Below are 22,191 nucleotides of genomic sequence, written 5' to 3'. Positions count from 1 at the left end.
TTCAGTCAACACACTAATTTAAGTATTGATTAAGGATTAATCTGAACCAAGAGTTGCTTAAGTGTTAAGGTGTTGTCTGGGTCCAGCTGTGCTGACAAGCCATGATTTGTTACCATGAGCAACACCTTGAGGAGAATCCATGGGTTTTCTTGGATTGTGAACCGGGAGTTGTTCACCATGGCTTGTTAGCTGGGTTCAGAGAACACAATAACCCGTGTTTCAAGAGCAACTCAGCAGTCAACCCATACTCAGCCCAAGCATGGCTTAGCTTGTGGCCTGAACCAAATCCTTTTCCTGAATGCGGAATGCTGTCCAAATCCCCAACATACTCACATCTGTGCTGCTGACGTTGAGTCCTGGGCGTTTGAGCCCAAGAGTCATGGTGGAGAATCTACACATCACCAGCCTCAGGGTGAAACACTCAGCTGTGCCAGGGTTGTGGTTTGGAGCACACAACCAAGTGTGCGGTTCTGTGCCAAATATTTTTTGCTTTTATTTTTCTATTCACCGTTGCTTTGATGCCCTTGTAGCGCATGTTCACTGCTTTGGTGCCTTTCTGGAAAGCAGTATACATATTTGAATGACCATGAAGGTAATGATAGCCTTTGACAGTGGCCACATACGAGGCAACTAAGATGTTACCTCCATTTGGAATTCCCTATGGAAAACTGGGTGCCATGAGCCATTGGCCTGCTTTGCTCCCCCCTCATTGCAAGCGAGAGCACACTTCCCCTCCATCTCGGGAAAAGCTTTCTGTTTCCAAGGCAGTGTAAGCATGGTCTCCAGTTCCTTTTATGGGAAGCGGTGGAGTGGCTTGGAGGAAGCGCCGTGAGTTCGCTGGCACCAGTGCCACTTGTGCCCTGCGTGGCTCGCTGCCGCGTCTTCACAGCAGTGCCCCTCTGGCCACGGGGCAGCGGGCCAGCTGCCCGCCCGTCTGCTTGGCCCTGGCTCGCACTTTTATTCAGAAACGGCACCGTCAGCTCGGGAGGGACAGCAGTGAAGTAACAGAAACGGGTCCGGGATATTTATGTCCCAGGCTTTCTCCCCGACTGTGAGCAGGTGGGAAGGTAGCGGAGCGAGGGCCACCGTTAGCAGCGAGCTGCTTTCCAAGTAAGGGAAGCTTCCAAAACCTCCGTTTATCTGTCAGGGTTTTTTTTTTTTTTTAGAGGGGATTGGTATTCACCACCTCAATGAGTTGGATCTGATGCTAGAATTGAGATTGTTTTTTCGTAAAAGCATTTCTCACATTTGTGCCCTGACTCTGTTTTTCCATGCATAGCATTCTTGGTCTGAAAAGGCAAAATTTGAGTAATAGCCCTCAAGTCTGCTGAAACGCAGGTCTCCTTTTGTTTTTTCAGTAAGAGCATTTCAGTGGAAAAATGGCTGCTCGTGTGTAGACACTTTGGCTCCTCGGTGCACAGTCATATTCTTTAAATGCTGGATTCAGAGCATCCAGTTGCTGTGGATCAAGCGTGGTTGCCTTTGGCTCTGCCCTCTTCCGTCACAACAGGGACTACAGCAGCCTTCGGCCCTAGCTGTAGAGCCAGTGCAAACGGTTCATGGGAGCTGTAGGCCAAAATCTAGGCAGGACCACAAATCAATTGGCCCCATTGTGAACGAAGTGGGCTGTGTGTTCATTGGCAGCCAAGCATCTTCCAAGAAAGACCCTTGGACAGGAGGAAAGCCACCTGCCTTTTCCATTTCCTGGCAGCAGCCGAGTGAAGTGTCCCGGAAGTCTGTGCTTGCTGCAGGCATCTGCTTGTGGCAACGTGGTCTTGCCATCTGGATTATGCTGGTGTGATCCCTTTGGGGCGGGTATTGTGACTAGGTCTCCGTCTCACTGTGGCTTTGTGACGGTGGCTTGCAGGGTGCGGGTCGGCTATCGGTTTTTCCCAGCCAGGGTGTGCATCAGAAACAAGAGTAACTAGAATGCTGTCTTCTGCTCCTTTCTTCCCAGCTTTGAACTGATGCGCATGTGTTGGCAGTACAACCCCAAGATGCGGCCCTCCTTCCTCGAAATCATTGGGAGCATCAAAGATGAGCTTGACCCAGCCTTCAAAGAGGTCTCCTTCTTCTACAGCGATGAGAACAAGCCACCGGACACAGAAGAGCTTGACTTGGAGACAGAGAACATGGAGAGCATTCCTTTGGATCCTTCCTCTACCCTCCAGCCTTCTGACAAACACTCAGGACACAAAGCAGAGAATGGCCCTGGCGTGGTGGTCCTGCGGGCCAGCTTCGAGGAGCGGCAGCTGTACGCGCACATGAATGGGGGGCGCAAGAACGAGCGAGCCTTACCTTTGCCCCAGTCCTCGGCCTGCTGACCTTTGGAAACAGGTTTTGCAAACACATGCGTGTGCATCAGGGGGAGGGTGGGGGAAAGAGAGCGAGCAAGCAAGCAAGGAAAAAATAACAATATATTCAAATGCCTACTGTACCTCAGTGGATCTTCGGAACTGTCATAGCTGCACACAGAGGAGAATCCTCTCTTCAGTTAGAAGTTGAAATAACTGTTTCTTTTTTCAATATGCAAGCAGAAGATTGTTTCAAGCAAAAGAACTCTATGTGGGGCGCACAGTCAGCCTTCTAAAACTTTATTGGTAACACTTAATAGCAACAGAAAACTTGAGAATCTGATGTGTGTGTCCCTTTTCTCTCCTTTCTCTCTGCTTCATAATGGGAAACATATCTGCGTGAAGTTCAACTCTATGGCACTTTTTTTTAATCACATCAAAGAAAACTGCAGGCCACGCAGCTCTCTGTTCCCCCGCAAGTACCTGCCTAACACTGTAGGTTGTTACAAAAACAAAACAGGATTTAAAGAAAACAGACTGGATTTTTAATATTATTCCTTAACCTTTTTAGGATCATATAAAAGATTGAAGGGCCATTATTTGTCCAAGGTTGTAACCGTTTTCAACGCTGCCAAATTTTGCCAAAAAAAGAACTTGCTTTTAGGGGTTTTGTTTTCGTTTTTGTAGGCATGGAAGGAGCAAAATAATCATATGCTCCAATTAAATGAAATATACAGACCAATACACTCCAATCATACACTGGCATTTAAAGAAAGATCAAATTGTCTAGTAGATTTTTTTGACTGGACAAAAACCTGTTTGTTTGTTTGTTTGTTTAATGCGATTGAGAACAGAAGGGGTAGAGGGTGAATAACCGGTCCACCCTTACATTCTGGACAAACTGGCACGGATGAGCCAAATCAGAGGGGGAAAATGATATATCTTGTGCAGAAATTCAGCAGCACTCCAAAAAGGAAATAAACAGAAAAAAACAGAAGGGTTTTCCATGAGTTGGTTCCTGCTGGCTTTGGCAGGCTTATGGGGGAAAAAATATAGCGAAACACAAAAATGGAGAAGAATAGCCAATTAAACGGATTCAAGCATACAACACTTTGTTGACCTTGTTTCTCTCTGTTATTAAGACTTCAAAGGGTCTTGCAGTTCTATGTTAGACCATGGATCATTTGCATACACATTGTCTTTTGTGTCACTTTTATAACTTTTTTACAGTTCAGATACTCATCTATATGTCTGTACAGAAAAAAGCTGCTATTTTTTTGTTCTTTATCTTTGTGGATTTAATCTATGAGAAATCTTCAGGTCTACCCCTTTCTCCCTTGCCGCCCCCCATTCCCAACAAATTTCTTATGCTTTGTACTATAATGTGTGACTTCTATTCTTCACCCACCACCACTTTCCCAAGATGCTATACCTGAAACATGATTTGCCATCAGCTGTTTAATGCCTTTTATAAATATATTCCTGCTCTCTCTCTCTCTTTCTCTCCCCTTTCTGCTAGTTTTTTAAACAGTATCTAGGCGGTTTGGGTTAAAGCACTCTTTGTGGGGCTGAACGGGGGCAGGATACATTTCTGGCAATTATTCCAAGACTGCGTGTGAATCAGCCCTGCTTCGTTCGCCTCACCCTTTGCCCATTCAGCACCCATGTCTGTTACAGTGCAAGGTATGACGGAAACTCAGGTCAGGAAAAAAGTTAACTATTTAGTACATTCTTACTCAGTGTTCATATTGATGTGCGATAGATAGCTTCACCTTGCTTTCCGTTTGCTTGTCGTCCTGGTTGTGTCACACAACCCACCGCACACATAAAAGTACATAATACGTATTTTCACTATTGGGTGCAACAGCTGTTGAGCTGCAAATACAGAGCTTTTGGCTCATTTTTAAAGTAAGAAATGGAATGTGGTAACCTTTCCATCCTGTGAACAACGCATGTCTTTGGTTCTTAGCCAATAGTAACTTTTACATGGTCATGAACCCTTTGCTGATTTTTAATATCCTCTGGATGTTACCAAATTAGAAAAGAGGGTTCTTGATAGTTAAATTTATTTTTAAAATGGTGGACAGTTCCAAATGGAGCCAGGCCGCAAAAGGTGTTGAGCATTTGGGGTGCCACAAGGATGGGTCAACTGTTCCTTGGGGCAGCTCTGCAAAAGTTTACACCAAACTTCCAAAACAAAATTTGTCCGGGACTTGTTAGTTGAATTGCATGCATCTTGTTGAGAAAGAGGGGACCCTCCCCCAGTTTCCAAAATCAGGGTGCCTTAACAGTTGTTAATTCACCTGTAGTTAATTGCATTGAAGTTATATATTAGCACTGATCTGACCAAAGCCTGGCAGTGACAAGAAGGGTTGTTCTGGGATGGAAGGTTGAATTTACTCATGTTTTTGTTGTGGGGGGGGGGGGGGGGAGGGTTGAGTAAGAACAAAGAATATAACTGCTAGATGTGACTGGAGATAAAGATATGTTTGTAGTGCTTTTTTCTCTCGCTTTTGTAGCTTCAGTCCTACCAACTTCTTTTCACCTCTCCCATAGTTAGTTATTTTTCCCTTTTTAGAAAAAGGAAAAAAAGGTATTCTATGTAGGATTTTTATTTATTTTTGTGCTATCAGTTTAAATCACTGTAGAGATGCCCCATAATAAATTTTAAATACTGAGATAAGGGTTTTCAAGTTATGACAGGGGACAGTTTTTATTTTATTTTTTTCAAACATGTATCTACCTCACTTTTATTTTTGTGTGTATATATAAAAATATACATCTCACATTTCTCAGCAGCCGACAATATACTGTTGAATACCGGTAACCTCATTCATTGCACAAACCACACTCACCCCGGTTTTGGAGAAGGGAGGCCACTGCCAAATCAAAAAGGTCACTTGAAAGAGTTGGTGGGTGCTGCTTTTAAACACAACAGTGTACTTTCTCTGGATGGAGTTGCAAGTAGCTGTCAGCGGCCAGTTGACACTAAAATTGAAAGCTGCTCCAAGTCTTGTTGCAATGAACAGGCGTGGGAAGAGGGGAATGGCAGAGCCGGGCCCTCCAAAGGGAGAGCCAGCTGCCTGCCGAGGCTGACAAAACGTTCCAGTAATGGTCATCTGCTAGCCAGCAACTACATTTGGGTGGTCACTGCTAAATAAGGAAAAGGGGCCAAGCAGATCTGTTCTTCAGATGCCCCAAATTCTCAAAGGGCTGTTAGAATAATTGCTAATGCAGAAGTGTGGAAGGTTTGGCTCTTTGGCGAGATCAGGATCAAACAATGAGATGGGATCCCCTTAAAAGCAGGAGCCTGCTCTTCGCAGAATCACTTGTGCCAATTGGGGACGAGGTGCTCCTGTTTAGCCTGAACACCTGCACGTGTTTTATTCTGCACCGATAATCTAGTGTGCCGGTAGTCTGGAAGACCTTTTCCATGCCTCCAAATTAGGTTTGGAACCACAGCTTTTAATGAAGGGCTTTGTCAAAAGCTTTTGTAGATTCTAATCAGCCAATTAAAATTGTAACAGTTGTACAAATTCAGAAACTAACAAGTGATTCACCACTAGAGAAGAACATTCTGCTTCCCTGGCTTGGCCTGCAGTCCCAAATCTGCAGGTATTCCTTAATGGCATCTGAATGTGACCTGGCTAGTTTGAGAGCGCGTGATTGTCTAGCCCCCGTGTTTAATTCTGGGGTGTGGGTGGATGTTGTCGAGAGGGGATTGCCTCATTTGCTGAGCTCCTCCATTGTTAATATCTTTGATTCTGACTTTCTTCTTGGTGGTCTTTTTGGTTTTGCAGTGTGCCTCTCCTCTCTTGCACATAGTACTCTTCATAACTGTATGGATCCTCAGATCTTTCAGCTGGCTAAAAGGGTTTTGTTTTAAAACTGTCCAAGTTATTATTTTTAATTGTACGTAGGTGGTTTAAAAGTATTAGGAGAGAACACTAACGTGATAGTGCCCGTCTGAACACACATTTCAGAAGCATTCGAGTGTAGGGCAGTCGTGTGACTCAAGTGCAAGTCGGCCCGTCTGAATCAAACCACCTTGACTCCACCATTGTCTTCTGCACTCACAAGGTTTTTAGAAATCCATTTTGGTTTCCCAGCTCTTTTTTGTATTGGAATGGTGTGTCTGTATGTCCCAGAATTTAATATCTACCTGGCTTTTCCTACACAGTCCTTTTGATAGTAAACCTTACTGTTGATGCATGTCAAAAACTCAATGTTGGCGTGATGTGGGCACAAGGGTGGCTTTTCCTGCAAGGTTATTGCCTTGCGTGGGATGGACAATTTATTTTAGATTTGGATGGGCCTGAATTAAGGTCATACATACCCACTCATGTTCTTAATAAGAAACTTAGATGATCTTGGCTCCTTCATTCATCAGATGCAACTATCCGGTAGAGAAGTATATCGGCTTAACTGATTCATTACATATTTTGTTGAGAACATGAGCATAACTCGCTGGGTTGGACAAGAGCCCTGTCCAGCTGAGCTGCTCGCTTCCAGTCCTAGCGCGCTGAGTGGTTTTCCATAAAGACAAGTGATACCAAGAGGTTCTGTTGAACTGTTATGGCCACAGCTTGACAGAACTGCCCTCCCTACACGCATCTAGTCCCCCTTTAAAGCCATGCAAGCCAGTGATAGTCCTCACACCTTGTCACTGAATTTGGTATTTCGTGCATGTCCAGAATCTACTACCAATTTCATTGGGTGACCCAGAGATCTGGCAGCAGAAGATGGAGAACTTCCCGTATTCGTGTTTTTAAAACCTGTTGTCGCCCTCCTTATCCCATGTTTTTAGGCTAAACAGAAGCTTAGCTACAGCTTTCCCTCAGGGGACGATGCTGCAACCCCTGATCATTTGGGTCGCCTACTTTGGCACCACACATTTCACAATGTATGGTGACATACATCGTTAAGATGGGGTGACCAAAATTGTACGCATTATTTCAAGTGCACTTTCCCCTTAGATGTATAACAAAGCCGAATGGTATTTGCTGTGATATAGGCATCTCCTTTCCAAATAATCCATAGTACTGAATTTGCTTCTTTGATGGGTACAGCAAATGGCTGGCCACCACAAGCCCCAAGATCTACTCTTGAAAACCACAGAGAGTTAAGATTGCATCAACTTATACATATATTCAGGATTTTTTTATCAGAGTGTGCACCATTTTATATCGAATCACAGTTGCCATTTTGTTATCTCTATACCAGGTTTGGAGACATTTGTTTGGGAGCTCTTTGTAGTCAGCAAAAGTATTCACCATTTTGAAAAACTTGGTGTCAGTCAACAAACCTGGCTACCTCACTATTTACCTTGACTCCAGATCTTTGATTAAGTAGCAGCTATGCAGACCTGTGGGAGGACTGACGTCACGGTCCATTGGGGAAATTGACCTTCCTTCCTTGTGCCCTGCTTTCTATTCTTTAACACATCAACAGTCTATAAGAGGATCTTGCCTCTTATTCCATGGCTGCTACGTTTACTCAGGAGCCTCTGAAAGAATTTGTCATAAGTTTGAATTTATCCACAACTACAGGTTGATGAAATTCTCAAAGAATGTCGGTGAGGCAGGACTTCTCTGCAAAAGCCATTCTTTGCAGCTTCTATTAAATCATTCTTCAACTCCTGACATGAATTTTACTGGGGCAGAAGGATGTATAATTTACCAGATAACTGGCTTCCTTTTTAAAAAATAGTTGGTAGGCTGGTTACCTTCTAACACTCCAGGACAGAGACTAATTTTAATGACAACTTGGATACGTTCATTCGGATAAGCAACTTCACGTTTTTAGTTTTAAAAGAACCCTCACTGTCTGATTTGTTAACTTCTCATTTAGCAGTCAGTCCTAGAACTCCATGGCTTTTTTGAATTAATGTTTTCAGATGCACCCTATTCCCCCCAAAAGTTGTTCAGGCAGAGCGATCTGTCACTGAGTTCTTTCAGTGGTGTGCAGAAGGTGGTTTGGCTTCAGAGGAGGGTACCTTCTATCAGTGCGGAAGTATTGCATGCTAAACATCTGACTTTGTAACCAAGCTTGTTCAGACAACAGCTAGACATGAAAGCAGAACACGAGAGAAGAGCTAGGCTGCTTCCAGTGCACAGTACTTCTGTTCTTTGAGAATAGGGTTTCCAGTAAAGTTTAAACTGTCAAAATCTGTTAGCACTGATGCTCCTGTTGATACAAAAGATAAACAACCAGTTATCCCAGGACTGGTCATAAGATGGAACTGCTGTTTAGATCTCTGGGAACTGCTGAGGATTGTTTCACACAATCCGTGGCTGTATGAATGACACTCCTGTTGTTGGTATAATGTTCTATATAGTTATATTTTTAAAAAAATCTTTCCATTCCAGTAGTCAGTAACACTTTCTTGTTACTCTCTTTTTTGTTTGTCAGCTGTGTATTCTATCACTGGTGAACAAGGAGTGATCGGTTAGAATAGTCGACTCCTCCCATGGTTGAGTATCCCAGTGATGGAATGCTAGACATTGCAATTCCATTCTTTTTGTTTTTAAATGAATAAATAGTTGGCACAAACTAAAATGAGAGCATGCTCATACAGGTTGAACACTTTTTGTTGGAGGTGCTGAAGATACAGAACGCAAGGGTTATACTCAGTAGGCTGTTAGGTTGGCATCTCGGTTCGGAAGTCCAGTTGGTTCTGAGTTGAGGCACTTAAATTTCTTTTAGTAGGTTTTAAGAACCATGATGTCCATCCAAACTGAAGAAAATATGCAGTGCAGGGCAAAAGCAGTTGTGGGGCAGGAGCACTGATCTACAAAGACACAATTTGACTTGACGTTCAGGGTGGCTTACAAGCATGGCAACATCGGTGCTTCGAATTTCACAAGGAATTATTTCGAGCTTGTGGAGCTGAACTTCAGTCTCAGCATCTTTACTGTGGAGTCAAGTGTGCGAAGTAGGACTTCAGTAGGCTATTTCTCATTATACCATGTTTACCCTGATCCAGAGCCCCATGTGTACATGGAGACCCTGCACACACGAGCTTCTCCATTCATCCTAATAGATGACAGCTCCATTGGAGTAAATGAGGAAATCCTTGCTGGGGCAGTGAGCTTTGTGTATGTGTTGGAGCATTTGGAAGGGATTGCTGGACTGGGTTACCTGGCTGTTATTAAGTGTTGCACAAGTTCCAGATGGCTTTCATTAGGTGTGCATGTGGAATGAGTGTGTACATGTGTATGATTATCATTTAATTTTGTATCTGTTTTGTTAACTAGCAATCCATTAGCATTTTCCATAGGGCTGTTAAGTCCAGTAGATTACGGGTAGTCAGTTGACAAAGATCTGGTTTACCAAAACTAATTACATGTCTCATTGCATTTTGTAAGTACATAGAATAATTTTTATAAAGATGTTTGTAGTTTATTAAATGCCTAAAGATAATTTAAGGGCACTTTTTACTGTGTGTGGATGTGTGTCGAAGGTTTCTTTTCTTTTTAGGGTACTGGTTTTATGAATTAGCTTTACATTATGCCAAAAAGGATGCCGTACCAACTTCTAAATCATGGCTCATCTATTGCCCCGAGTCCACAGTAAACCCAGAATATGTTCTGTATCTTCAGTAGCCTGGTCTTCCAGAGTCCTACGGAGGGGTGGGATTGTCGTTCTCAACTGGTCATTTCAGTTTTACTGTGTGGGTGCAAGTTGGGGAAAACCTCACTGGTTAAGGAAACAGAACAAGTATTGCTGCTAAGTGGTCTTTAGCAACAGATCTAAGTGCATTTTCTTGGGAGTAAATGACACTGAAATCAATGAAGCTTACTTCAAGAAAATGTGTTTGGGGTTGTAATTCTGTTTGCATTATTTAAGTTCCTGCATCATTGTTGCCTAGGTTGATTGAAGGATTTGACTGCATAGTAGGTGGCATAATGAAAGGCTGTTTTCAGTGCTTATCACTGAATGACAGACAACTGTGTTTACGGATAGCTTATCGCTTCTATTAAAAGGTGATTTAGAACGCAGCCTATGCAATTTATGTAGATATTTAGCAACATTAAAGCTTTGTTTTAAATGACCAACAAAGGTCCCTATTTATTATAATTATTTAAATTAGAATACCGAAGATCCTATTTCTTTCATCAAATTAAAAAGGCTTCCCCTTGTTACCCTGAAGGATTTTGTGTGGTTTTGTTGCCATTTTGAGAATCTTTTTTTTTTTTTCTGTTTTCTGAATCAGTGAGGTTTGAGAAGAAAGGACTGGCCAGAGATCTTCTACCTCTGGGACAAAAACAGTTAAAATCAAAAACCACAATAACTAGAAAGTGCTATGGAACTGAATGCATTTGCAAACACAACATTTTCCAAGTTAGCTTGTTTAAAGTAAGTTTTTTTAAAAAATAAAAAAATAAAACAGTAATAACATGGCCAATTTATTACATAAAGACTTGCTGTGTATAAATTATTCCTAAAGAAATTCCTGTGTTTATATTAAAATGAATTAGTAGATGATGAAAAAAATTCAAAATGTTTTTGTATATTCTGTTGTAAGAATTTATTCCTGTTGCGATATACTCTGGATTCTTTACATTATGAAAAAAGAACCTTTGTCTATTTTGAATGGCTGAAGCTAAGGCTCTTTTAGTTTCTCTTACTCTGCTTTTTTCTAGTAGTTACAGTACTACATGATTAAGTTAAATAAAAAGGATTCTGTATGCATTTGTGCCTACTGTGTTGCCGTTTATTCAGTAAGACACTTCTAAAGTACACTGAGATCAGAACAGGAAAACATTTTTCTTTTCCATCCGTTTTCTGGTTCTCCATCTGGATCATTCCAGATCTGCAGCAATCATTAACATTTTCTCCATGAAACTAGAGTAGGGAAGCTTGCTTTACAAAGGTCCCCTTTAGCTTTGTTTCTGTTTCCATAACTGTTCACACTTGTGTGTATGCACGCACGCACACACAAATACACACAGAGATGCACACACCTATACGGGGGGGGGGGGGGGAAGGTGATGCCTCCCCACCTAGCAAACTCTTACTACAGCCTCTGATACACACGCGAAGCGCCTTTGATTTTCTGCTTTCCATGCCCTTCCTCAGTGCATGCAGAACCACGTGGGGCAGTGCACACACACTTGATCGCCAGATCACGAGGGGCTGCAGTGATTTCAGTGTGAAGCTGTGGCTGGCGGTAATGTTCCCGTGACTCGTGGACAAAAACGAATGTCTCGTGTAAGACTTCTAATTTTGGGTTTATATTTTTCCTTGTTTGCATTGCTTTAACATCTCCAAGATGATGCTCTGCAGTGCTCTTCCTAGAAGTTCTGCTGTTACCCACTTGGATAGAAGAGGCACGTGGATGAACGCTGCTCTTCCGTTACCATAGTAAAGTGAAATGTAATAGGTATAATCGCAGATGTACCTACAATGTGGGAAAAGGATATATTTAAGGTTTAATAATACATGCTAGCTGCTAGCACCATCTTGGTAGTAATGACTTTCTTGAAGACATTGCATCAGAAATAGTAAGGCTACCAAAAGCTTAACACCATCTCAGTGCATTGAGTCACCAGGATACAGCAGGGTATCTATCCACCGTCCATTACCACGGTTTCACTTCACCAAGGCTGACAGTCGGCCCTCCACATTTGCTGGAGTTGGGGCGCAGGACCCCTGTGAAAGTGGAAAGAACTGCACCTCTCTCTAGGGAGCTCTGCACTGTTTGGGGATGCCACACTCTGCCTCCGTACTAGCCAGTCTCACTTGTTTTGTCACTCGGTGGGCACAAAGCCGTTCAGAGATATTCACAGCTCTTCCACATTTGCAGGTGTTCTGTGCCCCCAGCTCCCACAAATGCTACTTTCTGGGGTGTCAGGCATCTGCTGTTGGGGTCTCGGAGCCTATCCCTATGGATCTGGGAATCCTGCAGTATTGACATGCATGTCATTGTTTTGCATGAACAAATGACATAGGAAAAACAGTTTCAGAATTGGTAGCCTCAATTAAGTGTTCATTCATGAGAGCTCTGCTCTCTGTTCTTGTCAGTTGGAGAAATCATAGAATGGTATAACTAGAATGGCCAATAAGGCCATCCAATCAAACCCGATGCAAAATAAAATATGCATTGCTTTCTGCATGCAGATCTTCTCCTGCGACTGGCCCTGATGGAACATCTTTGCAGGAGCAACGCCTCAGTGCATGCAAGGATGAAAACATTACCTTGAGATCTGCCACATGCCTGAGGTCAAATGTTAGGTTAACGTTTGGGAACCTAAGAATGAATTTGGACAAACCCAGTAGCTTGCATACACTTCATTATTCATTTCTTTTCTGTACTCCCCAGTGGCAGCCTTAACTGGGGCCCTCTGCTTCAAAAGAGACAGAAGCCTGAAGTCTTGGATCACGGAATGGCCCCAGTCACAGCTAACGCCTAAGCACGGTTGTTTTGCAAGGACCGGCCAGCGTAAACACCAACTCATGTGCTCCTCTCTTCCCTTTGTCCCAGCATGGGCACGAGGAAACAGTAAAGTTTTCTGAATTCCTTATGCCACGCCAAAGGAGGCCAGGAAAAAAATACCTCACCACTTCATTGTTTACTTGTGTATAACTCAGACACGTCACTGACCTTAACTAAATATTATGGTATCAACTAATCTGAAGATGAAAGACATTTTCTTCAGTGGTTTTTGTGACACATGCGAGTTACAAACCTGTGCAGAATATCCACTTGGAATATTCCAGAACTAAACCAAATTTTAGTCACGAGCTCTACCAAAAGTGCACTTCCTAACCTGCTGCAGCAACTAACATTTGGAACATTTTCTCATCTCTTTTGGGGGAAAAATCTCTAAAACAACTCCTGTCTCTTCCCAAGACATAGTTCCTTTCTCTCTCCCATTTTCTTCCTTTCAGATCTTGCCCAAGATTTTCTTCACTGCTCCTTCTGAGCCCTTACAAAGCAGCCTCCCAAGCTTGCACTGCTACTCCGGCTGCCTCCTCTGCTTCTCAGAGATACGCATGGTGTATTCCTGAACTCGCCATCAAGCATTTACAAAACTGGACAGACGAAACAACGGCATGCCGCCACGCCCCGTCATGCAAACCAGACCTCAGGACAGTCGATGCAGCTGCACGAAACAGCCTCTGCAAAACCGGCCGTGATGCTTTCTCAGCTTCTTCCAGCACAGCCTGATGGGCTGCACGCCAGGGCTGCCACCACTGGTAACCCAAGAACCAGGCCTCGCAGTGCCCACACCTTTGGCTGCGCTCTTCAAGTGACAGCTTGGAAGGAATCTTTGGTGCTACTGGTCACGACTAAAGGTGTCGGGCAGAGAAAGTACCCAACAACCCACTGAGCAGAGGGCTCCATGGCGGCTTAGAGCACTTGGTCCTGTTTATTCATCCACCCTCAAGGCCCAAATGTCCTGCATGTAAGAGAGACTGCAAGAAACCAGGTTACTTACCAGTACTTGTTTCTTGGAGTGGCCACCTGTGACCTCGTACAACCTGGCCTCCTCCCCACCTGGACGCTTCGCCTTTACTCCCCTGCTGCAAGGGATATGGGCAAAAGCCACACCTAGAGTGGGAGCAGAGGAATCTCCCGCCTAAAATCTGCTTAGCTCTAAAATTTTCCAAATGACTGTTCTGTGCAGGGTATAACCCGCATGTGTGAGTTCTCCACTCAAAACCCCACAGTTGACGGTTAAACCTGTCCTTCAGCTTTCACAGGTTAGATAGCATGGCTCATATTAAGCCTTCCAGCTCGTCTGCTTTCTCAGAACATTTCAATTCTTAAAACCATTTTGTTTTGGAGCAACTGTCATCCTTCAGAGAAAATTTCCTGATTTTTTAATTAAATCTTCCACAACCTATTATGTTGTCTCGTTGCACAAAATACTTACCTTCCTGCATCTCTGGAAAAAATGACATCTATCCCTTCTACCTGAACATTTTTCCAGACTTTTTTCATATTAATTGTAGACTCTAGTTTTTCCGGGCCTTCTAAGAAACAACAACCATCTTCTGGACAAAACCCACAAACATCCATTTCGTTATAGCCTTTGTTCTTTCCACACTGCTCCAGAATTATAGTTGGTTTTGAGGTAGAAGCCAGCCCAGTGTGAACCATGAGCTGTTGGATGACCAATGAGAAAGGGGACAAAATGTTAAAGACCTGATTTCATTGTTTAAAATCTAAAGTTCCTCCTGCTCTATGCCCACCTATCATGTGAAATGTGAGTAAAGAACCTAGTCCAAAGAGAAAAAGTCTGCTGTGAGAGCAATCCTGTATACAGACACTTCACCACAGTGAGTACACTGTTTTTTTTATCACAGCATGAGCTGGTTCATTTTGGAAATAAGCAAAACACAAACACTTGTCAAACAGTCAACCTATACATACTTTAAGACTGTTTTACCAAAGTTCTGTTGTCATAAAAATAGCACCTGCCATTTCCTCACTTTCCTGAAGTTTCATCAAACATCTTCCTGCCAATTCAGAATGATTTATTTCAATTCAGTGGGCTTTCAATGCACACGTTTTGAAATTATGCCATGAGCAGATTGTCCGATGTGTTCTTAGCTGAAGAGGCGAGCCAGGAGGGGGAAGAGAACAAGTAAACTACATCTTGTTTCCACAATCTGCCCTCAGCAAGCTGAAATGGACTCCGTGCAGAGGAACCAAGCAGTGAAATGCACGGGACACTTCAGCAGGTTCAAGCAGCAAAGCCAGGTGATTTTCTCCTGGAAGTGCCTCACACAATTACCATGGCAGACCTTCAAGGGCTTCAGCAAGGACTTTGCTGCAGAAGGTGACAACTACTGGACAGCGACTTGAGGGTGTGGTGGAGGCAGCAAAGCAGGTCTTCTTTGCCACCCGACTACCGCACAGTAGCACACCACTGGTGTGCCCTCGTGCATATTCAGCTGGTTGTACAATGGCTTACATGCCACTGGCTCTCAGCCCATTTTCTTGCCCAGAGCTCACCAGAGGTTCAGGGATCACTCGGACTCTGCTGCCCCAGAGCAACTCTGTCAACAGCTCATGTTTCACCAGGCCATAGGGAGGCAAGAAGCTTGACGGGACACCTGGGAATTCCCTCAATGCATTTGAGAATCCATTGGATCCCAAATGGTTCCAGGAGTGGACCATCTTCATGTGTTCCCCACCGCAGCAGGGGAGACTAATCTCACTAGATCGTGGTCTAGCCGAGGCAATGGAGCGATTTCCACCCTGCCTGCTCAAGATCTGGACCACCCCCCTCATATCCAGAGCCAAGGATGAAACTGAGATTAGGCTCTGCCTAGTCACTGGGCCAATAACCAGGCGGGGGCAGCTCCAAGCCTGCCACGGAGGCCATAAAATCCCAGGCCAGCCCAGTCAAGGCTATCTTGGTGCGAATGCTGTATCTCCTGGATTTCTCCCGCACTGCTTTCAAGACTATCTTAGCTAGTTCGGTCGGAAGGATGCTGGAGAGCAGGGGGAAATCAACAAAATCCGCAGTCCTTCTCACTGCCCTTTCCCAGGGCATAGGCCCTATAGCCTGCCCTGGTCCCGGTGAGAAAGACGGTATTCTTCTAGAGCACAGTGAGTCCACTTGGTGGCATCCCAGATCAGCACTCTTGTCCCCAGATCAGATCATGGATGAGTGAGAGACTTAGAAGCAGCACCAGGCACCAAGGTCCAGTAGCCACGCCACTGGGGACCCGCAAATTAAGAGACGTACTCCACTGGAGTGCCCGTTCCCCTCTGCTCCCGCCCCCATCCCACCTCTAACGCTCTCCGTGCTCTGTCCCTCCTGACCAGACCCATCCCAACAATGCCACATCAAACAATCCTCACACTGCCCGCCCTCAGGGACCATTAGCCCAACCATTCCTGCAGTTAAGGCCACCGTCTTAAGGTGTGCCTTCAGGGAAAGCAGCCAAGCCTCCAGCATGGCTGCTGTCCATCAAACTCGGCTCTCCCCAGAGCCAAGGCTAAGACGTCGCCCTGCCCCCTCAGGAGCCCCCTGCTCTCACTCAAGAGCACCCACTGCCAAAAGCCAGACAAAATATTCACTCCACAGGGGCACGGGCACATGGTAACGCTGGCACAAGGCCCAGACCAGATCTAAACCATTCCGCACTCCTTCCAGGTGCCACTGCAGCCACATCTGCCTCCCGCTGGCTCTCTGCCTCCCCCTGTGCTCCTCCCCTTCAGCAGGTGCCATCGTCTGGGCCGCACTTTACATAGTACCTGGGCAGGAAGGAGGTAAAGGAGCCTGGCGTAGGCACTCCTGGTGTCATCCGCCCAGCTCTTCCCCAGAGAGGACTTGTTCAGGCCCAGCTGATACATGGTGCGAGGGAGACGAAACTGCTTGAGCAGTCAGGCTATATCGGCTGTCCCAGAAGCTCACCACCCTGGATTTGCAAACTGTATTCCTCACCTGTGCTTTAGTGTGACTGAATTCCACATAAAGCCCTCTAGTTTTTCTGTCACTTACCTGGGGCTGGAAGGTGGACCACGCTTTACATACAAGCTCTTTTGCTTTTCGATAAGCCACCGGCAGTTCGATGATGTGCAGGTCTACATCGTGGCCAAGGCCAAGGTCAAAAAGCTTCTGTGATGGGCAGGAGAGAGAATAAAAAATGCTGGACTCATTGCAGTGAAAATCTACAAAATCCAGCACTTATGAGCATGTCAAGGATGGAGGAGATGGTCCATGTTACTATTGATGATTAGCAATAGACTACCAAGCTGTGCTTGTGTACTTTAATTGACTTGATTTGTATATTTCTATCAAGTAAATGGTAGTCAGAGTGGCTTCAATGTATACATTATTTCCAATTAGATATCGGGGGCTAAACACTTTGTCAACCTATATTTGGAGAGAAAGGCTCTGCCCCAAGGGCTTTAGCCAAGACACTTCCCACCAATGTCACGCTCAAGCCCAGATGGCTGAGAGTTGCTGGGAAGCCTCCCAGTGTCCAGCTAATGGTCCTGCACGGAACAGTCCGGGCTGCCACTGAAGCTGCCACAAATGTCTATTTCCCTGATGCTGTGTGTGACTGGGCAAACTTATTCTTGAAGGCTGGGCTTCCTGGGGAAACTGTTACAATTTCCTTGTCAGCGGAAACATTGATTAGCTGTGCTCAATAAACTGTTTGACACAAACAAGCAAACAATTCTTGTAGGTGAGGTAAACACATTAGGGGAACACTGCCAACTGTGTTTTTTCTGTGCCACAAATGGTCTTGGAGAGGCGATTGCATCATCTAGCATAAGAATGCAGTGTTGTGTGTCCGTTTTTCCAGAAGGACAATCTATGCCAGCGTACAATTAGCATTTCATTTTCTCACACACGTTCTATTTTCTGTATTGAATGAGACTCTCTCCTGTGACTGGTCAGACAATGGTCAGCTGACCAGTTATCCCACCCTTCCGTGCAGGAAGCCAAAGCCAAGAATAATGGATGGCAAAACAACCCCCTTTTGGCTGTTCATGCTGAAATGAATTTGTCCTATAGTTAAAGCAAGAGTGGAGCCCATCTGACCAGAAGAAAATGCATTTTACGTGCAGCAAGCTCAAGAGGCAGCCTCACACACAAATGAAGACACAAAAGGTGTTTTTGTCTGGGGATATTTGTAGATTTTTTGTCAAGCTTCTGTGATATCAGCAAATTATGTAAGATGAGTTAAAAGAGCCCACAATTAAACATACCAAAGTTCTAAATTACATTAAAAGCAATTTCCTTCCATTTTGCTACATTTGAAACACATTTAAGTCTGGGATAACTATCCATGCAGCTCTGCAATGTACTTACCTGTCATCTCCTAGTAATTATCTGCATGTATAATTATGTAACTGAGAACTGCTTACTGCTTGTTTAATACTTGATTAAATTCTAAACTCCCCACCCAAGCAGTTAATTTTTAGACATCAGTAGAAAAGCTTCCTTACTTTTGTTGCTTCCCAGCTGGAATTCACTAGATGCTGTCGAAAGGGACCAAATCCTGCACACAAATTAAAAAGTATGATTACATTTACAATCTCTTCAAACTCTTGAGTTTTCGTCTCTCCTGAGGCTTACGGGCAACCTGTGCAGAAGGGGCAGGGTGGGATTTCTGACTGAAAAGCAAGAACTTTTCCTCAAATCGCTAGCCACCAGGCAATACCAATACTTACAAAATCTCACCTTGAGAAGCACCACCTCCTCTGTCTAGGACAGGAGGGGAGGAATTTGTGGCTCTCCGATGATTGTTGGAGCACAGCTCCCGTAAACCCGGCCCATCAGCTATGCTGGCTAGGACTGATGGAAACTGGACTCCAACAACATCTGGGAGGCCAGTTTCCCCATTGCTAGCTTAGAAAGAAAGCTTTCTCCAAGATTGCCTCTGACTCCTGCAACATCACCTGCAGTCAACACCAGAATTATAACTTTTATGCACGTACAAAGTTGGTATAATTAGTTTCAATGCTTGCTAACCAGGTTAAAATGTTGTTAACGAGGTTAGTGAAGTTATCCATCACTAAATCACTCACTTTATTCTGCCTTCCTACAATATAGAATAATGCAAGATTCCTGTAGAGAGGATCATAAAATTGGAGAGAGGAGTTGGTCTTCCGTGAATCTGGAGGGTGCCAGACTGGGACTACAAGTTGCCTTTGGCTTGAGGACTACTTCAAACACTTGCAAAACTGCATCTTAAAAGCCCATGTAGTAACACGCAGCCTCGTCTAGACACTCATTTCACAGAAAGAAATTTCATCATATAAATTAAATGATTTTCGACAATAAGCCCCGTGTAGATCAAATTAGAAACAACGGCAATACAAAGTGTTCTCGGTTTGTAATTTCAAGATGCCCAGCTCTGGCACGCTGCAGTCTGGTCAGTGATGCTCAGGGACAGAGCCAGAGGTGGCTCTGCAGCTCCAGGAAGGCTTCGTGAGGATTCCCCCAGAGCGCGCAAGGACCAGCCTCGGAAAAGGAGGGAGGCATTTCAGAACTGGCAGGCAAAGAGATTGGGAGTAACTTAACCTGGCCAGGGGAGGACAGGAGAGATGAGTGGACCTGTTAAGACAGGCCTGATCTTCCGCCTAGCCTGAAGCCCTGGGAACCACCCTGAGGGTGGCGCCGGAATCTTTTCTGAAAGGGAGGGAAGGCAGGGAACTTTCTGTTTGGATTCAGCTTTTCACATGGGCAGATGCTTCTCTCCCAACTCAAAGAAATCGCCACACTGATTTATACTGTTTTGCAACCGGTTCAGTGGTGCTTCTGAGGTCTTATCCAAGCACGCTGGAATGGAAAACAGGGAGTAGGGAGGAGGTATTTTCCAACGCTAAGCAGTAATTCCAATAACCATGCATAAGGCCTGCATTCTTGGACTTGCTTTTGCACATGCCCTACTGAATCACAGGGATAACGTTAGTCCAGGTGAGCACAGTGGAAAGGTGTGGGATCCCGCCTTCCCCAACCTGATGCCCCCAGACGTTTTAGACAAATACTGCCCCTGACAGGTCATGCTAGTTCAGGCTGCTGAGAACTGTAATCTAAAATGCGCGAAAGGCACTAGATTGGTGAAAAAGCCCACCGTCTAAGGACAGGTTTCATAGCCACAGAGTACAGTGTGGAGAATGGATATTGTCCTGCAGAGGAGCGTTACACTGGGATGGGGTTGCTGTCTTTGCGTAGCCTTAAGCAATTCCATTTAGATCAACTTTGCTTCCCAAAGCAGCCAGAACAGAAGGAGCACCCCCAAAAGGTTGGCTGAGCACAGCGCTGGTCTTCCTGTTCTGAATGCCAGAACACCATGCAAATCGCTTTTACGAGTGTTGTCTGCTTCAAAAGCAGCCCTGGTATGCGGTATGGAGTCTGTTTGAGAAAGATACACTGCGAGTGCTTGGGATGGATGGAACTTAAAGTGCAGCTCTCTTGATTCTGGCCTACCAGCCCTACCTGAAGTATTATGGTAAAAGAGACACCAGCAGCGTTTGCAAAACTAATTAGAAGTCCTGTATAAATATAGTTCTGCTTCACTCCACCCTAGGAAAGCTGGTGCTATAAATCTCCCAGAGTGCTCCAGCTATTGAGCACTACAGAGATAAAATAGTCCTAGATCTCCATTTTATAAATAAAATACATTTACATAATCTACACTGAGTTGGGGGTGCCTGTTCAGGGTCCATTAAGTAGGGTGAAGAGGGAAGACTGTTTTGGGCTGAGTCTGTCGCTGATTATTGTTGTTAAAGGTCAGATTAGTCGCTTTATGGGAAGCCAAGCAACTTCTCTGATTCTCTTCCTTCCCCATCTTAACCAGCCAAAGTTATGTTTGGAGCCATCCGAACTGGTTCTGCCTGTCTTACATGTCTTCTAACAAACACAAGGATCTAAAATTGTGTGTTAATTGAAAGTGGCAAGATTCACGTTCTCTTTGATGTTACTTCAAACTCAATCCAGTGACCTTAGCTGGCTTATAGTGGAAAACTATCCAGTAACTCACATGTCCAGCTTCTACGTAATTATTGCCTTTACAGCAGCCAGCGGCCTAAGAGAGGGCAAGAGCACGCGGCAGCATTCCAGGAGAGTCTCAGCCTTTTAAAGCTCTCCCTCTCTAACCAGCTCGTTCTAAAACTGGGATTCAGCATCAACTATGACTGGCATGGAAATCTCCAAATCTGGCAACTGGTATATTCAAGCATGCTTCCTCAGCACCCCAGTTTATGTAACAAGCAGCCTGTTTTTGACATGAGAAATCTGTGTGGTTTCCTCTGATTTTTATCTCCCTTTCTTGGTTTGGCACCGAGAAACTGAAATTTGACATGTGATTGCTCTAATTTTGGACCCCAATGTGGAATTGGGAAGCAGTCTTGCTCTGTGGTCCTTTTAAGGTAATGCTTAACTAGTTTTACCTAGAGGCTACATAGGTCGGACAGGAAAAGATGTCAACAGATATTTTCAGAAGTAACAGGAATAAACTACAAACTGTGAATAAACTGTTCTTCTTCTCTTTTTTACCCTGCTAACATATCATGCTTATTTTTGAAAGCAAATTGCAGTAGTTAGTTATTTTCCATCAGGAAGTGCTATGTCTAATGGTAAGATGCTAGGTTCCCCTTTGCCTTGAAGATTTTATGCTGGAGAATAGGCCAAGATACGAACATGCCATGCCTGAAAGCGGACATTTTCGTATGTAAAAGTCTTACCTGTAACAACCACAGTGTTGGAACTGACATCCATTTAGCTTAGAACCGAAAGTATTTCACTTTCCTACCCCAATAACCAGCTCTCTCTTCATTGGTAACATGCCTGACTGCAGCTGTGGGTATTATATTCTTTTACCATCTGTTCTAAATTGTCCATCTTCCTATTGGTCAGTGGAGCAATGCTTCACCAAACACGGAGTGATCTCATTTCACATGATGTGAGATAATTTTAATTACACAAGTCCCTGGAATATTGATGATTACACAACTCATTCTACTTTCTCTCCTCTCAGTCATGCAGAATGACTTAACTACATAATCTGAGCTATTGATTGCAAGCCTAACTTTGAAACTTGATTAGAAACAAGCCATCCATTTTATTTTTATATGCCTCTGTAGCTCAAATAAGCTAACTTATGTATTTATATATTTAGGATTTATAATTGCCACCTGGTTCAATAGAATATTGGCTTGTACAATCATGCAAGGAGGGACTGACTGCCGGTCCGGATCTGCCAGGCAAAATTCTGCACGACTAAGGAAGGCGGGGGGGGGGGGATATTCCCGGCACCTACAAGACCATAAGAAGTATTAGATCCTTGCTAGTGGTCCATGCTAGCTCCTTAGCAAGGAGCTCAAATTGATGGGGATGAACAAGGGAGCAGGAAAGGTAAGAGTCCTTGCATATTTCCATGGTATCAGGCACTGCTGTATGCAGCTCGCTACCTATCA

At 44.3% G+C, this 22,191-nt stretch overlaps 2 protein-coding genes across 3 annotated transcripts in view; one reads left to right on the top strand and one right to left on the bottom strand.

The window, feature by feature from the left end:
* Positions 1 to 10,988, top strand: part of IGF1R (insulin like growth factor 1 receptor) — a 196,346-nt gene extending 185,358 nt beyond the window's left edge. For both annotated transcript variants that reach the window (XM_044444981.1, XM_044444979.1), the window contains exon 21: positions 1,958 to 10,988. In XM_044444981.1, the coding sequence (XP_044300916.1) occupies positions 1,958 to 2,324 (367 nt within the window). In that variant the 3' untranslated portion in view covers positions 2,325 to 10,988. The remainder of the gene's footprint in view (positions 1 to 1,957) is intronic.
* Positions 10,959 to 21,639, bottom strand: PGPEP1L (pyroglutamyl-peptidase I like). Its single transcript, XM_044444988.1, has 5 exons — positions 21,460 to 21,639; positions 18,217 to 18,269; positions 16,760 to 16,876; positions 14,177 to 14,406; positions 10,959 to 11,697 (listed from the first exon to the last, which is right to left on the bottom strand). Exons 1-5 carry the CDS (start codon positions 21,491 to 21,493, stop codon positions 11,529 to 11,531), a joined length of 603 nt encoding a protein of 200 aa, XP_044300923.1. The 5' UTR covers positions 21,494 to 21,639; the 3' UTR covers positions 10,959 to 11,528.
* Between the last annotated feature and the right edge of the window lie 552 nt (positions 21,640 to 22,191).

The sequence above is a fragment of the Varanus komodoensis genome, unplaced genomic scaffold (assembly GCF_004798865.1).
Source record: "Varanus komodoensis strain SLA01 unplaced genomic scaffold, ASM479886v1 scaffold46_3, whole genome shotgun sequence".
Classification (NCBI taxonomy): domain Eukaryota; kingdom Metazoa; phylum Chordata; class Lepidosauria; order Squamata; family Varanidae; genus Varanus; species Varanus komodoensis.
This window is presented reverse-complemented; position numbering and strand designations above follow the sequence as displayed.

Bases quoted from the DNA above. Each gene is read 5' to 3' on its own strand.
- PGPEP1L (XM_044444988.1), bottom strand. From the start codon at position 21,493: ATGGATGTCAGTTCCAACACTGTGGTTGTTACAG. The intron at 18,270-21,459 runs GTAAGACTTTTA...ATTTGTGTGCAG, and splicing joins CAACACTGTGGTTGTTACAG to GATTTGGTCCCTTTCGACAG. The intron at 14,407-16,759 runs GTAAGTGACAGA...GTCATCCAACAG, and splicing joins GGTCCACCTTCCAGCCCCAG to CTCATGGTTCACACTGGGCT.